The sequence below is a fragment of the Myotis davidii genome, unplaced genomic scaffold (assembly GCF_000327345.1).
Source record: "Myotis davidii unplaced genomic scaffold, ASM32734v1 scaffold362, whole genome shotgun sequence".
In the NCBI taxonomy this organism is placed as follows: Eukaryota; Metazoa; Chordata; class Mammalia; order Chiroptera; family Vespertilionidae; genus Myotis; species Myotis davidii.
The window spans coordinates 3,445,173-3,457,980 of record NW_006297152.1 but is presented as its reverse complement, the minus strand read 5'-3'; the positions used below and the strand labels follow the sequence as shown (position 1 = coordinate 3,457,980).

Genomic DNA, 12,808 nt, shown 5'->3' with positions numbered 1-12,808 from the left:
TCTCTCTGCTTGGAATGCCCTTTCTCCAAGCCAGTTCAACCCACCAGAACCCTATCCATCCTTCTGAGCTCATTCATTTCATATATATTAAGCACAGTCTATGTGTACATGAATAAGGGTTTTAAAAAAGTAATTTCGAAGGTATCTGCCCTGAGGAGCCACCAGTCTGACCTATCTTAGATGTTACATCTTTCACAAAGCCTCTACTTACTTTTATTATTTCAAATTAAGAATCTCTTACTGACCTCCAACTATATACCAGGAATAATACTGAGCACTTTCCCATACACTTACATCATTTAATACACACAAAAGCTTCACTAAGTAGACTCCCCATAGACCCACTGGTCATATGAGAAAAACTATGCTCACCCTGGCCAATGTTTCTCAGTGGTTAGAGGGTCGGCCCACACACTGAAGGGTCACTAATTGGATTACTGGTCAAGGGCATATACGTGCCTTGCAGGTTCAATCCCTGGTCCAGGTCAAGGTGTGTGTGGGAGGCATCCAATCAATGTGTCTCTCTCACATCGATGTTTCTCTGTCTCTTTGTCTATCTCTCTCTCCCTCTTCCTCTATCTTCCCCTCTCTTCTACTCTCTCTAAAAATCAATTGAAAAAATATTCCCAGATGAGGATTAAAAAAACACACACACCAAAAGCCTATATTCATAAATACTGTTCTTAGCAAGTGTCCTGTTATGGACCTAGAACCTAGGTTTACTTCCACCAATATTCCAGCAGCATTCACTTAATCTTATTATTTGTGTGGCTATCTTACCTTTTCCATTAGAATGAAAATTTAAAACTTCTAATGTGTACTTTGAACATTCACTATATGAAATACCTGGCTTATAACAGGTACTCATAACGTATTTACAAAGAAAGCTGTGTTCCAAGTATTCTGGTGAGCACCAATGCTGGTTCATAATACAGAGCTGAGGGTCTGAGAACCAGCCGACCTACCTGACATTGCGACGTTGGCACATCCTGAACAGTATGAGAAGTGGGGATGAGAGTTGTGAAGGATGTCAGAATGTATATGAGAAAACCATTGGTTCCAGGGGAGGGAAATGACCTATGTTGACCTGATTGAGACTGGAAGGTCTAAAGTAAACGACATGCTAAAAATGCATTAACAGAATAAAAATGTGAAAAAGAGAATAAAAATTTGCAAGAATTCAGACTGGCTTGATCAAGCTCTGTTCACAGACACGGGCTGAAATGTAGATACCTGGGACCACAGAAAGCTGACTTGGGTCAATTTCAACATCTGAATCTAGGAATACAAAATGAATCAAGAATTAAGGTGTGTGTGTGTGTGTGTGTGTGTGCGCGCGCGCACACGCGTGTTTAAGCTTTGACCAGGACCTGGGATCCAGAAAGAAAAACAATCCTCCTTCTCTAGGAACTTAACGTAGCTGAGAGAGAACTCAACTTGGATCTAACAGTGGAGGATGAAGCTGCGCAGTGAGAGAAAGCTACAGACTCATGGTTGAAAGCAAATACAGACCAGTGAGAGAGGGACAGGATTCCAGAGTTGGAAGGAGCCATAGCTATTATCTAATCGAACCTATTCTTGCGATAGACAACAAAACAGGGGAAAGTTGAGTCTATTTAAAGGTTTACACTTATGCTAAACTAATTAAGTAACATGAGCTTGCCCACTTCTAACTGACCTCATCCAAACAGAGCTGTGTTCCCAGATTCCATCACCACGCAGCGAGAGTCATATGGACCCCAAAGGAATGCACATATGCCCTGCCTGAACCGGATGGTGCTGGAATCAGAGGGGCCTGAGAAAGGAAAGCACTACTCCTGGAGAGCTCACGGAGTCCAGGAGCACAGTTCTAGAAGTGGGAACTCTCCATGCCTGCTTCCCTGGAAAGGACAAATAGAAAGCTTTCCAGAGGAAATGGGATGGAGAGCCACTCACAGGAGCTCTCTGTTTATGGGGCTTCATATTTACCCTTTTCCCAGATTGTTGCCTCCCAGTGAGCATCAGTTTCCTGTGGTTGCTGTAACAAATTACCACAGGCTAAAAATAACGGAAACTAGTTCTCCTCATCTTTGTTTGAAATAACAGAAGCTTATCCTCTCACCGTTCTAAAGGCCAGAAGTCTAAAATCACTATCACTAGGATGAAATCAAGGGGTTAGCTGGCCTACCCTCTGCTGGTAGGGCCACACCCCTCCACAGGGTCTAGGGGAGAATCTGTTTCTTGCCTCTTCCAGCTGCTGGTATTCCTTGGTTTATAGCTACATCATTGCAATCTCTGCCTCAGTTTTCACATTGCCATGTCATATGTACCTGTGTGTGTATCTATGTGTACATGTGTGTGTGTGACCTCCCTCTACCTCTCTCATAAAGAATGCATGTGATTGCATTTAATCACCTTATCTCAAGGTCCTTAAACCTAATCACATCTGCAAAGACTCTTTTCCCAAATAAGGTAACATTTACAGATTCCAGGGATTAAAATGTTCTTTAGGGGACATTCTTTGGCTTGCTATATCATGTCAACAAAAGTCACCTTCACTGTTAATATAAAAATATTTTCAAATAAAGAAACAGAGGGTCTTGTATGAAGCCACACTGCAAGACTCTCCTCCACTCTATGCCGTGTCCCTTTGTTACTTTCACAGGCACATTGCTTTTTTAAAAAAATATTTTTTTATTGATTTCAGGGAGGAAAGGAGAGGGAGAGAGAGATGGAAACATCAATGATGAGGGAGAATCATTGATCGGCTGCCTCCTACTAGGGATCGAGCCCAAAACCAGGGCATATGCCCGTGATGGGAATCGAACCCGGAACCCTTCAGTCCACAGGCTGATGCTCTATCCACTGAGCCAAACCAGCTAGGGCCACATTGCTTTATAAGAATTAATTTTCAGTTCATCTAAGGAAGCAATAATAGTAGGCAGTACAAGTATTCTTTTTAAATCTAATAAAATTATCTAGGTATTCATTCCTGTCTTCTTTTAGTAGCTGGTTTAAAAACTATTCCTAAGATGGTTCCTGAGATTGCCCAACATTTCTATTGTCTTCCTGTAACCCTTCCACTCAGAAACTGGCCTCCTTAGTTCTCCCCCGCTGCTTCTCCATACCACCACACAGAAAGGGCCAAGAGCTAGTATTCCCTCACAGGCGGTTGGAGTTTATATATTGTTTGCATATTGCTTGGTTCATTAATTAACTCAATAACTACTTCTTAACTACCTATGAACCAGACACTGGGCTAATCCTTGGAGAAACAAAGATGAGAGGTGGACGGATCCTCTCAATGAGTGGAGGAGAAGTGGAGAATGGCCAACACAGTAAATGTGATAAATGCTGTAATGAAAGGAAATACAGAGAGAGAGAAAACAGGATGGTGCGAGAGGGGGATTGGCTAGAGAGAAAGGAAAACCGTAGGACAGTCTTGGTCATAGAAACAAAGGTAAAAAACAGATTCAAATGAAAGCAGTTACCTCAATGGCAGGGAAAAGGAAGACAGAGGAAAACAGGCTTCGTGAATAGAGGTCACTGATAACATGAAAGCAGTTTTTGTAGACATGGAGACAGGAATATAGGGTGATTCGGAGCGACAGTGAGAGAAGGCAATGACTATAAAATCCTCCTCTTGAAGAAAGGTCGGAGATGAAGGAAAGGAGAGAGAGAGGAGGCAGCACAAGGAATAACAACTAAAAAGGTCAAATACAGGGATTTCTTGGTAGTGAGGAGGGAGATGGCAATGATGGTGCATGTGAGACAGGAAAGACATTCACTGTTTCCAAGATGAGGAGAGGCAACCAGTGAGGAAACAAAGACTCCAGATAGAGAGTAAGAAGAAATGGACAAGGTGGTCAGTTCCTGGGTTAACTTGAGGAGACACCCCTTGCCTTAAAGAAGGACAGTGTGGCCATTCAAAGACCACGATGAAAGCCCAGCAACCAAAGCCCCCGAATTGCTACAACAGCTCTCCCTGGTGTTGGTGCCGGCAGAGCTGTGGCTGGACCTCAGAGGCTAAGCAAGATCGTCCACACCCACAGCAAGACACCCAGCGACTTGAAGGGTAGCAAGGAAGTATGAGAGTGAATCAAATTCCCCAAAGTACTTTTGCAGGCCTTCTGGAACTTAACATTTCTCAAATCATATAATACTATAGGATCCCTCCACAACACTTAGCAGAGTCTTAAAAATGTAGGAAAGAAAACAATTTAAAAATATTGCTGTTAAGTACTTTTCTGATGAAAAGCACAATGATAGGTATATAGCAGCGTTGGGGAACCTTTTTTTTCTGCCAAGGGTCATTGGGATATTTATAACATCATTCACAGGCTGTACGAAATTGTCAAGTTAAAAATTAGCCTACTGTATTTGGTCAAACATTTAATTAACTCACCCTAATGCCTGGGCAGGGCCAGACCAAATGATTTTGCCAACCTTATACAACCCTGGAGCCAGTCCAGACGTTCCCCACCCGCTAGTATATAGGATCCCAATTAGTGTAAATTCATATACCCTATTTTAGTAGGGGACCAGGAAGAGGGCTGCTATCATCTTAAAATCTCGTGACAACAATATGATTTATATTACCTTACTATTAAAGCAGGCACTTGGCAAGAAAGTTAAACAAAACCCTTGTATAATAATTTTTTAATGACTTGTTCTCATTAGTTCCATGAGTAAAAATTCCTAGGCACATTCTGCATTCTCAGTTAATACGTGAAGTAATCTTTGTAAAGATGTGAGAAGGCTTTCTTTATTTCTAAATGAAAAAGATATAGTGACATCATCAACATTGTGTCACTCATTACGCTTGAGATGGGTTGATGGAGTTGGTCTCCTACATCTCCTGCCTGGTTAAAGGGATAATATGCTGCAAATCTAGATACAACAGAAATGGTATGTGGACCTGCTTCCGTCTGCCCTTCCTTTTTTATAAGAGTTTTTTAAAAAATAAATTTATTAGGGTGACATCTATATATATAAAAGGCTAATATGCAAAGTGTCCCCTTGGGAGTTCGACCAGGAGTTCAATCGCTCACTATAATGTGTGCTGACTACAGGGGGGTGGGGGGGGAGGTGGAACAAAGGAAGACCCCAGCTGGCAGCCAGAAGGGCCCAATCAGCCTTGATCACTGGCCAGGCCTAGGGTCTCTACCCATGCACAAATTTCGTGCACCAGGCCTATAGTTGGTTACTAGCATTATATAAATTTCAAGTGTACAGTTCTATAATACACCATGTGTATATTGCATTGTATGCTCACCACTCAATGTCTGCTTTCCTTCCATCACCATATATTTGACCCCTCTGTGTCCTCCCTTCACCTCCCCTTTTCCTCTGGGAACCACCCTTCAGTTGTCTGTGTCTATGAGTTTGTACGTTTTGTTTGTTTATTTGTTTGTTTATAAAACCTCTGTTTTATACCTCACATATGAGTAAAATCATATGGTTCTTGTCCTTTTTCATCAGACATTTCACTTAGCATGATACTCTCAAAATCTATCCAGGTTGTGACAAATAGTCTGCCCTTTCTTATGTCCCATTTTTTTCTGCTTTACATTGTGGGAAAATGAGACAGATATTTTATCGACTATGGTCATCACTTGTAACAATACCTAAACCACGTAGAGAATTTGGCAAACAGAAGAAGAAAAGGGAGAGATTTTAAAGAAAGAGAAGAAATTGAGGCACGTAAATGAAAGCTAATTGAAGTTCTTTGGTAGTTCTTTCCATCTCCACTCCAACAGGTCTTATTCTAAATTCGGAAAGTCAAACACCTAAAATGTCCACACTTTTATTTAAAGAATCTGGAGGAGTTTCCATGCACCTCCTGAATTTAGATTGAGAGGTGGGGTAGACATCACCCATATATCCTACAATACTAGCTACTTCATTCTGGTTTCTAAAAACCAATTAGAAGTGTCCCTATGTCCCTTGCTAAATAGTGTCACAGATTGGTATTTGTTGTCATGTTCTTACAACATTCTCAGAGAGGCATCTGTAACTGAGCTTAAGCCACAAGCCAGTTGCTGGGAGATGGAGGAGGCCATATTTGCCCTAATTTGTAGCAAATTTTTCAACCATTCCTTCTGCAGGTATCTGACCTCCTCACACCTAAGGTCTGTTCTCCCCAGTTCTCTTTAAACACACACACACACACACACACACACACACAACAAGTTACATGAAGGCATTAGTCCCACTATGAATTGTGTCTCCAGGACCTGAAAAGATGTACAATATACTCCAAGTGATGGAGCTCAAGTCAGTAGTGCAGTGCTTGAGGTTACAGCTGAATTGATGGGGTCAGTTGCTCTAACAGGAAAGTGCAGAGAACACATGAGTCTCCCACCAAAAGGCTTTTCACAGTTCTCAGGAGAAGAGGGAAGCTTTTAGCCATAGAGAAGACTATGGAAAGGACTCAAAGATGGGTGACATTTAGATAGAGGACTGATCTTGACTGAAGTTTCCACAGCTCACAGCCCAGTAACAGGGCCTATATTAAGATAAGACAATATGCATATATGCATAACCCATGGACACAGACAATAGTGTGGTGAAGGCCTGGGGCAGGGTGGGGACTGCGGGGAGGGCTAGAAGGGGACAATGGGGAAGAAAGGGGACATCAATAATACATTCAACAATAAAGGAAGTTATGCTTTTTAAACCCCATTTAGTTGTTTTCAGTTTATAAGAGAAGATGCATTTTGCAGGTTATAAAATACAAAAAACATGTCGTTTTGGAGGAAATCTGTGGCACAGCAGGGGGAACACAAGTGAAATACAGAGAAGCCTTGAATTTCATCACCTGTTTGAAGAAACCGTCACAAATACATTTAATGGGTAAACTTTAAACTGAGACATATGTGCAGTAAAAATATACTAGGAGCTGCCATTTCTATTTTATTTTATTATAAGCACAATGTTTAATTCCTGTGTTTAGAAATCCTATCTGGCTTACAGGAAAAGCTTTTTAATAACGATATTTCCTTATACTTAAGTGTTTGCCTCAGCCCTACCTTTTCTGACCCCAGCTGCTCCTTAAGGAAAATTCCTTTCCATTTCCCCCCATATTCTGATCACACAAAGTAGATAAAAGCCACGAGAAGAGAGAGAAATGAGAGGCGATGGTGCTGCTCTGGGAAGTCAGGGAGCCAGCTGTTCAGGGAAAATCTACAGCAGAATACTTTTTGAGCTTAAAAATACATTTCTGTCCATCTGTTAGGCAATGCAGAATACCCTTCAATCAAGAACATCATTTCCCACCAGCTGTGCTGTGCTGTGTCGCGGGGCCATGGCTCTGACAGTGACATTGTAGCCCTCAAAATGACAAAGCCCTTTTAGAAAGAAGCCCACAGGGCTCCTGGTCACTTTCAGAATTCAGCATAAAGAGCTCAGGCAACATTCAGGACCAAGAATCCTGCAGAAGCCTCTACAACAGCTGTTTTCAACCTGTGGGTCGTGACCTCTTTGGGGGTCGAACGACCCTTTCACAGGGGTTGCCTAAGACCATCGAAAAACACATCTATAATTACATATTGTTTTTGTGATGAATCATTATGCTTTAATTATGTTCAATTTGTCACAATGAAAATACATCCTGCATGTCAGATATTTACATGACGATTCATAACAGTAGCAAAATTACAGTGATGCAGTAGCAACGAAAATAATTTTATGGTTGGGAGTCACCACCAACATGAGGAACCGTATTAAAGGGCCTAGGCATGAGGAAGGTTGAGAACCACTGCTCTACATACTAAATTAGTTTTGACTTTGCTTTCTAAAATAACCTAGTTTCATTAGTTTCTACCCCCAAAAGAGGCGGCGATACTCTCCCTTCTTTTTAGTTCCCTGTATTCTCACTTAACATTTGTAAGAACTGCTGCCGTTGTTGAAAGATTCACGTTTCTCCTGGGCACAGCCTCCTGACTGACTGCCCACATTTGGCACCAATGTAGTGACTGGCGGGAGCAGTCTCTCAAACTCTGTAACTCCTGGCACGAAAAATAAAACCAGACCTGTCCCATCAAATACTTCCAGGTGACTTGAAAATCAATGATGTTTCAGAAGAAATCTCAACCCAGAACAGGAAAAAGAAACATGTGAAGATAAGAACATCAATGAGAATGCAAGCTAAGTGTTTTGCTTCTTTTGGAGAGAAAATGAAACCATTTCTTGTAACCTCTGATGTCTTAGGAAAATGGCTCAGCTTTTTGGGTCACAGGCCCCTTTAATAATATGCTGAAAGTTTTGGATACCAGAAAAATGAACAAAGACACAAAATTCTGCCACTTCAAATTCCCTGACCCCAAGCCAAGACATTTTGATATAGATGTCTGTGAAGAATTCTTCTGAAGCTTGCGGGTTACAAAATTAGATCAGAATGAGTTTTGCAGGAAGCCTGCATTGGCCAACAAATGAAAAACCAATGGGCTTGTCCTGAAAGAGTAAAATAAAAAATATTACATCTATATTTATTTAAGGTTTTAGTTCAGACTTAAATTCAATTTTTAAAATGGTGCCTCTGGAATGAATAGGTCCCCGATCACTGCAACTTTAATATACCAATGCATCAATGCCATGTCTTAGAGAGAAATTTCTATTTTCTTCATAAAAGCAGAGAGGTTGTATTTGGTTTATTTATGAAGCTAGCACATGTTGATGCTGAATCACACACACACACACACACACATACACACACACACACACAAAACCCAACCATACTATTTAGAAATTGACCACATATCTTGCTGCTACTCGAATATTTGCAGCTTGCTAAAGAAATACAGTGCAGTAAGTCAAAACCAATAACTCAGCAACTGCAAATTACAGTTCAAAAAATGACTTCCAAAACCTTTGTTCTTCTATTAATTAACCTTAAACGTCTTTATTTAGTGCTAAATTCTCCAGCACACTGTATTAGACACAGAGGGTGATACAAAGGTGTATATAGTTCACTTGGGAGAATATGACCCAAAGGGGAAAGAAAGCTCAGGATTTGAAGCTTGTCACAAAACCAGAGGTAGAGTGAAGAGGAGGATGATCTTCCAAAAAGAAAATGAAAAACTCATGAACAAATCTTATCTCTGCCTCACTGTACAGAAATCGCTATCCAGTTCCCGCTGTGGATATGGCCGATGGCTGTCTTTGTGTACATGGAGCGTCAGGACTCATCTCCAGAAGACATCCACGCACCATTGGAATAAAGAAACCTGCTACTGACCTGGGAGAGAAAGGATGGGTAATAATCACCACTCCTTGTTGGGAGTATTAAGGACTCTGTGCAAATATGATTTGGTCAGTCATGCTTGCAGTCCATCGTTGTGGTGACGGGTTCTGCAATATAATAGTCTACTGAGATATTCTAAGCCCTACTAACCCATGAATCAGTCCTTGGATCTTCATGGGAATGGATCACATCACTAGCACACAAAAGGAGCATCATTAGTACCTAAGAAGAAGTCACAGGCTGAAGACTAAAAGACCCAGGAACACAGGTGGGGTTCTTTATGCCTCTTCCTTTCAATGTTAGGACTTCGGGAAAGTGAAACTATTGAGTCAGTGAACAGCTTACAGTGAAGAGGTGATTGGTAAGAGGATGTCATTTTCTGTTGGATGCATAGTGTACTGCAATGATGGACTTTGCATAGGGTTGCCGACACCTCATGAGGACAGGGAAGAAAGTCTTGAAGATGACTAGTTGATCTTTACATTGAATATGGAAGAAAAAAGAAAGCAATGAGCATGTAAAACCATGAAAGCAGTTACCAGAAAGGTCTTCAGTCTTGTCATGGGAAAAAGAAGAATAGTTAGGGAGGAGCCCTACTAATCCTATAAGAAAACTGGGAAACAAATGAAAAAAAGAAAAAAGGAAAAGAAAACTACTGGGAAAAGTTCCCAAAATGATGTTCTCAAGAGTCTCTTAGTTGTATGAGAACAGTACAGAGCACGGTAACTTGAGAATAAGATGGTAAATACAATTTCGTAATAATTACTGATAGTTGGTAGTATTCCAAACAAATATCTGTAAGGAAGGGAGGTAAAGAAGTATCACTCATCATCTATGTGAAAATCCATGAACCAAGGTAGTAAGGATGATGAAGAGGCATTTGAATGAGGATTAAATGAGAGGAAAAGATATCATAATGTTGATGAAACTGAAATTAAGAGACCGTCTGGCCCAATGGAAGAAATGGATGATGTTTTCCTGATTTAGTTTACAATGTTGGCACAGAGGCACGAAACAGTTGGGATGTGAAACTTCAATGACCCCAAACATTTGATTAGGGAGATGCTAAACTAAAAGCAGAATGTCTCTCAAATTACCGCCTTGACTGGATGGCAATTTTATTTCTCTGTAGAGAGAGGAAGTAACCAGGGAAACTACTATTTGGATCTAATTCTAAACATGAAAGATGTCAGCTAGTGAAGTGAAATAACAAACCTGGGGTAAACACAATGATGACAGATTATAGCATATGACAGAGCCCTCTTAACCATCCTACACTCACTCTCTACTACCTCTGCTCCACCTCCAAGTAGTGTGCTTATCAAACATCTGTTTTGTGTTTCCTTCCAAACCTACTCATCCCAGTTGCACTTACTGTGGATTAAGCAATTCAAGTTTAATACTATACGAACTGACTAAATATTAGTGCAAAAAGAAAAGAATTGTTAACTAAGTTAAATGTTTTGGAAAGTTTTGATAAAGAATTCTAAAAGTAATTGTTAAATTAGGTATAGGCAATTCAACAGTGAACATCATTTGAAAACTTAATAACTGCAAAAAAAATAGATCTATTTGGATGCTGTGATCAGATTTTTTGTACAAGATTTGCCCAACTTAAAGGAAATAAAAACTGAAAATTATAGATGGTACCAAAAAATGGCAGTAGGGAACTCTAATCAATTAAAAACAAAAAAGACCTTTGCCCTGTGTCAATTGGGAATGAACAAATTTGTTTCATTAATATGTTTTAACTTAAAATATTCAATGCACATGTATCTTTTATAATTTGCTACTTTAACTGTATTGTTTTATTAATTGCCCAACTTTATTCCAACAGTGACAGATAAAAAGCATATCCTGGCATTTCTGATAGTCAGATACAGGGGTGGTCAAAAATAGGATAATAGCCCCGCCGGTAAGACTCAGTGGTTGAGCGTGACCTATGAACCAGGAGGTCACAGTTGGATTCCCAGTTAGGGGGCATGCAGGAAGCAGCCAATCAATGATTATCTCTCATCATTGATGTTTCCATCTCTCTCGTCCTCTCCCTTCCCCTCTGAAATAAAAAATATATATTTTATCTCATGCAAGAGAAGGCCTTCCTTCCCCCTGCTGCTGGCACCGGCTTCCCTCTGGCACCCGGGACCCGGGCTTCCCTCGCAGCCCCGGCTTCATCTGGAAGGATGTCTGGTCTAATTAGCATATTATGCTTTTATTATTATGGATATATATATATATATATGATAATAAAATCTGAAACTTCCAGAAGGCAGAATTCACAAAGCTCAACAGAAGCAGAACCATGACTCTGGTGCAACAGACTCCGAAAGAGGGTTGAGTGGCCCCCATCTGTCCACCTAGGCCGTAATTCTGTCTACATAATCACGTGTTGTGATTCCACCTAGGGAGACTGACGGGGGTTCCTACATAGGTCTATAATGACCTCCGATTTCAACAGGGCTAGGATGAAACAATAGAAAAGGTTGCTCCCAAGAACAAATCTAAGGGAGTGCTAGGGCCCCCCCAAAATAGTGACAGATAGATCGAGACCTATAATTTTTAAGTACAACTAAGGGTGTTCTTTCAGTTATGTTAGAAACAAAAGGAATACCAAGAAGAGATTAATGAAATGTTTGACACCAATGATGTGATGTTGGTGGAATAACAAAGAGAAAGAGCCCAAACGGTGTGGCCCAGTGGTTGAGTGTTGACCTATGAACCAGGAGACCACAGTTCAATTCCCGGTCAGGGCACTTGTCCAGGTTGCAAGCTGGATCCCGTGGGGGACATGCAGGAGGCAGCCAATCCATGATTCTCTCTCATCATTGATGTTTCTACCTCTCTCTCTCCCTTTCCCTCTGACATCAATAAAAATATTTTTAAAAAGAGAGATAAAAAAAAAAACTGCTCCCCTATTATTTTTATCCTTGTCTTCTCTTCCATGAAGAACAATTTTTGAACTTAAAATAGAAGACTAAATATGGTAAGAGAAAAAGAAAGTCCAAGACTGGTAAAAGAAATTTAAGATGAGCAGAAGGACACTGTAAAGTAACTGCAACCCAGAAAATTCACAAATAAGATCTATAAGCCATTGCCAACCAGTAGAGGTTCTGGAAGAGCTGAATAAATGAATGTAGATCTGATTCTTTTAAAAAAAAAAAAAAGAGGAGGAATAAATGCAGATTTTGAAATCTACATGACTTTGAACTTAAACTGAATACCAGGAAAGACTATAGGATTGCTGTTAATGGGATGATTTGAAATTTCAAAATAAAAAATAGATCATAAATAGTATCCGTTTCAAACTAAAAGCAACAATCAAATTTACTGGACAAATAATCAAGTCATTTCTTTAAAAAAAAAAAAAAGCAGGATCACAACCAGAAGGACTGCTGTAGGGGGCGAGGGAATAATTATTCTCCATTCTTCATATTTTCATAAAAGGAGCTCTGATAAACAGAAAGGAGAAACTGCCTAAACAGGCATTTAGAGTTAAGACAAAGGAATAGTGCATTGTGTCTCCTGCCTTGCTTTCTATACAAGCAAATGACATGCAGGCAAAACCGTTGAGATCTCTGTAGAAGT

General features: G+C 40.3%; 1 protein-coding gene across 1 annotated transcript in view; it reads right to left on the bottom strand.

Moving 5' to 3' along the window:
* FAM129A (family with sequence similarity 129 member A) overlaps positions 1–9,728 on the bottom strand; it is a 105,249-nt gene extending 95,521 nt beyond the window's left edge. The window contains exon 1 of the mRNA XM_015569928.1: positions 9,569–9,728. Coding sequence (XP_015425414.1) covers positions 9,569–9,599 — 31 coding nt within the window. The 5' untranslated portion in view covers positions 9,600–9,728. The remainder of the gene's footprint in view (positions 1–9,568) is intronic.
* Positions 9,729–12,808: the final 3,080 nt, after the last annotated feature.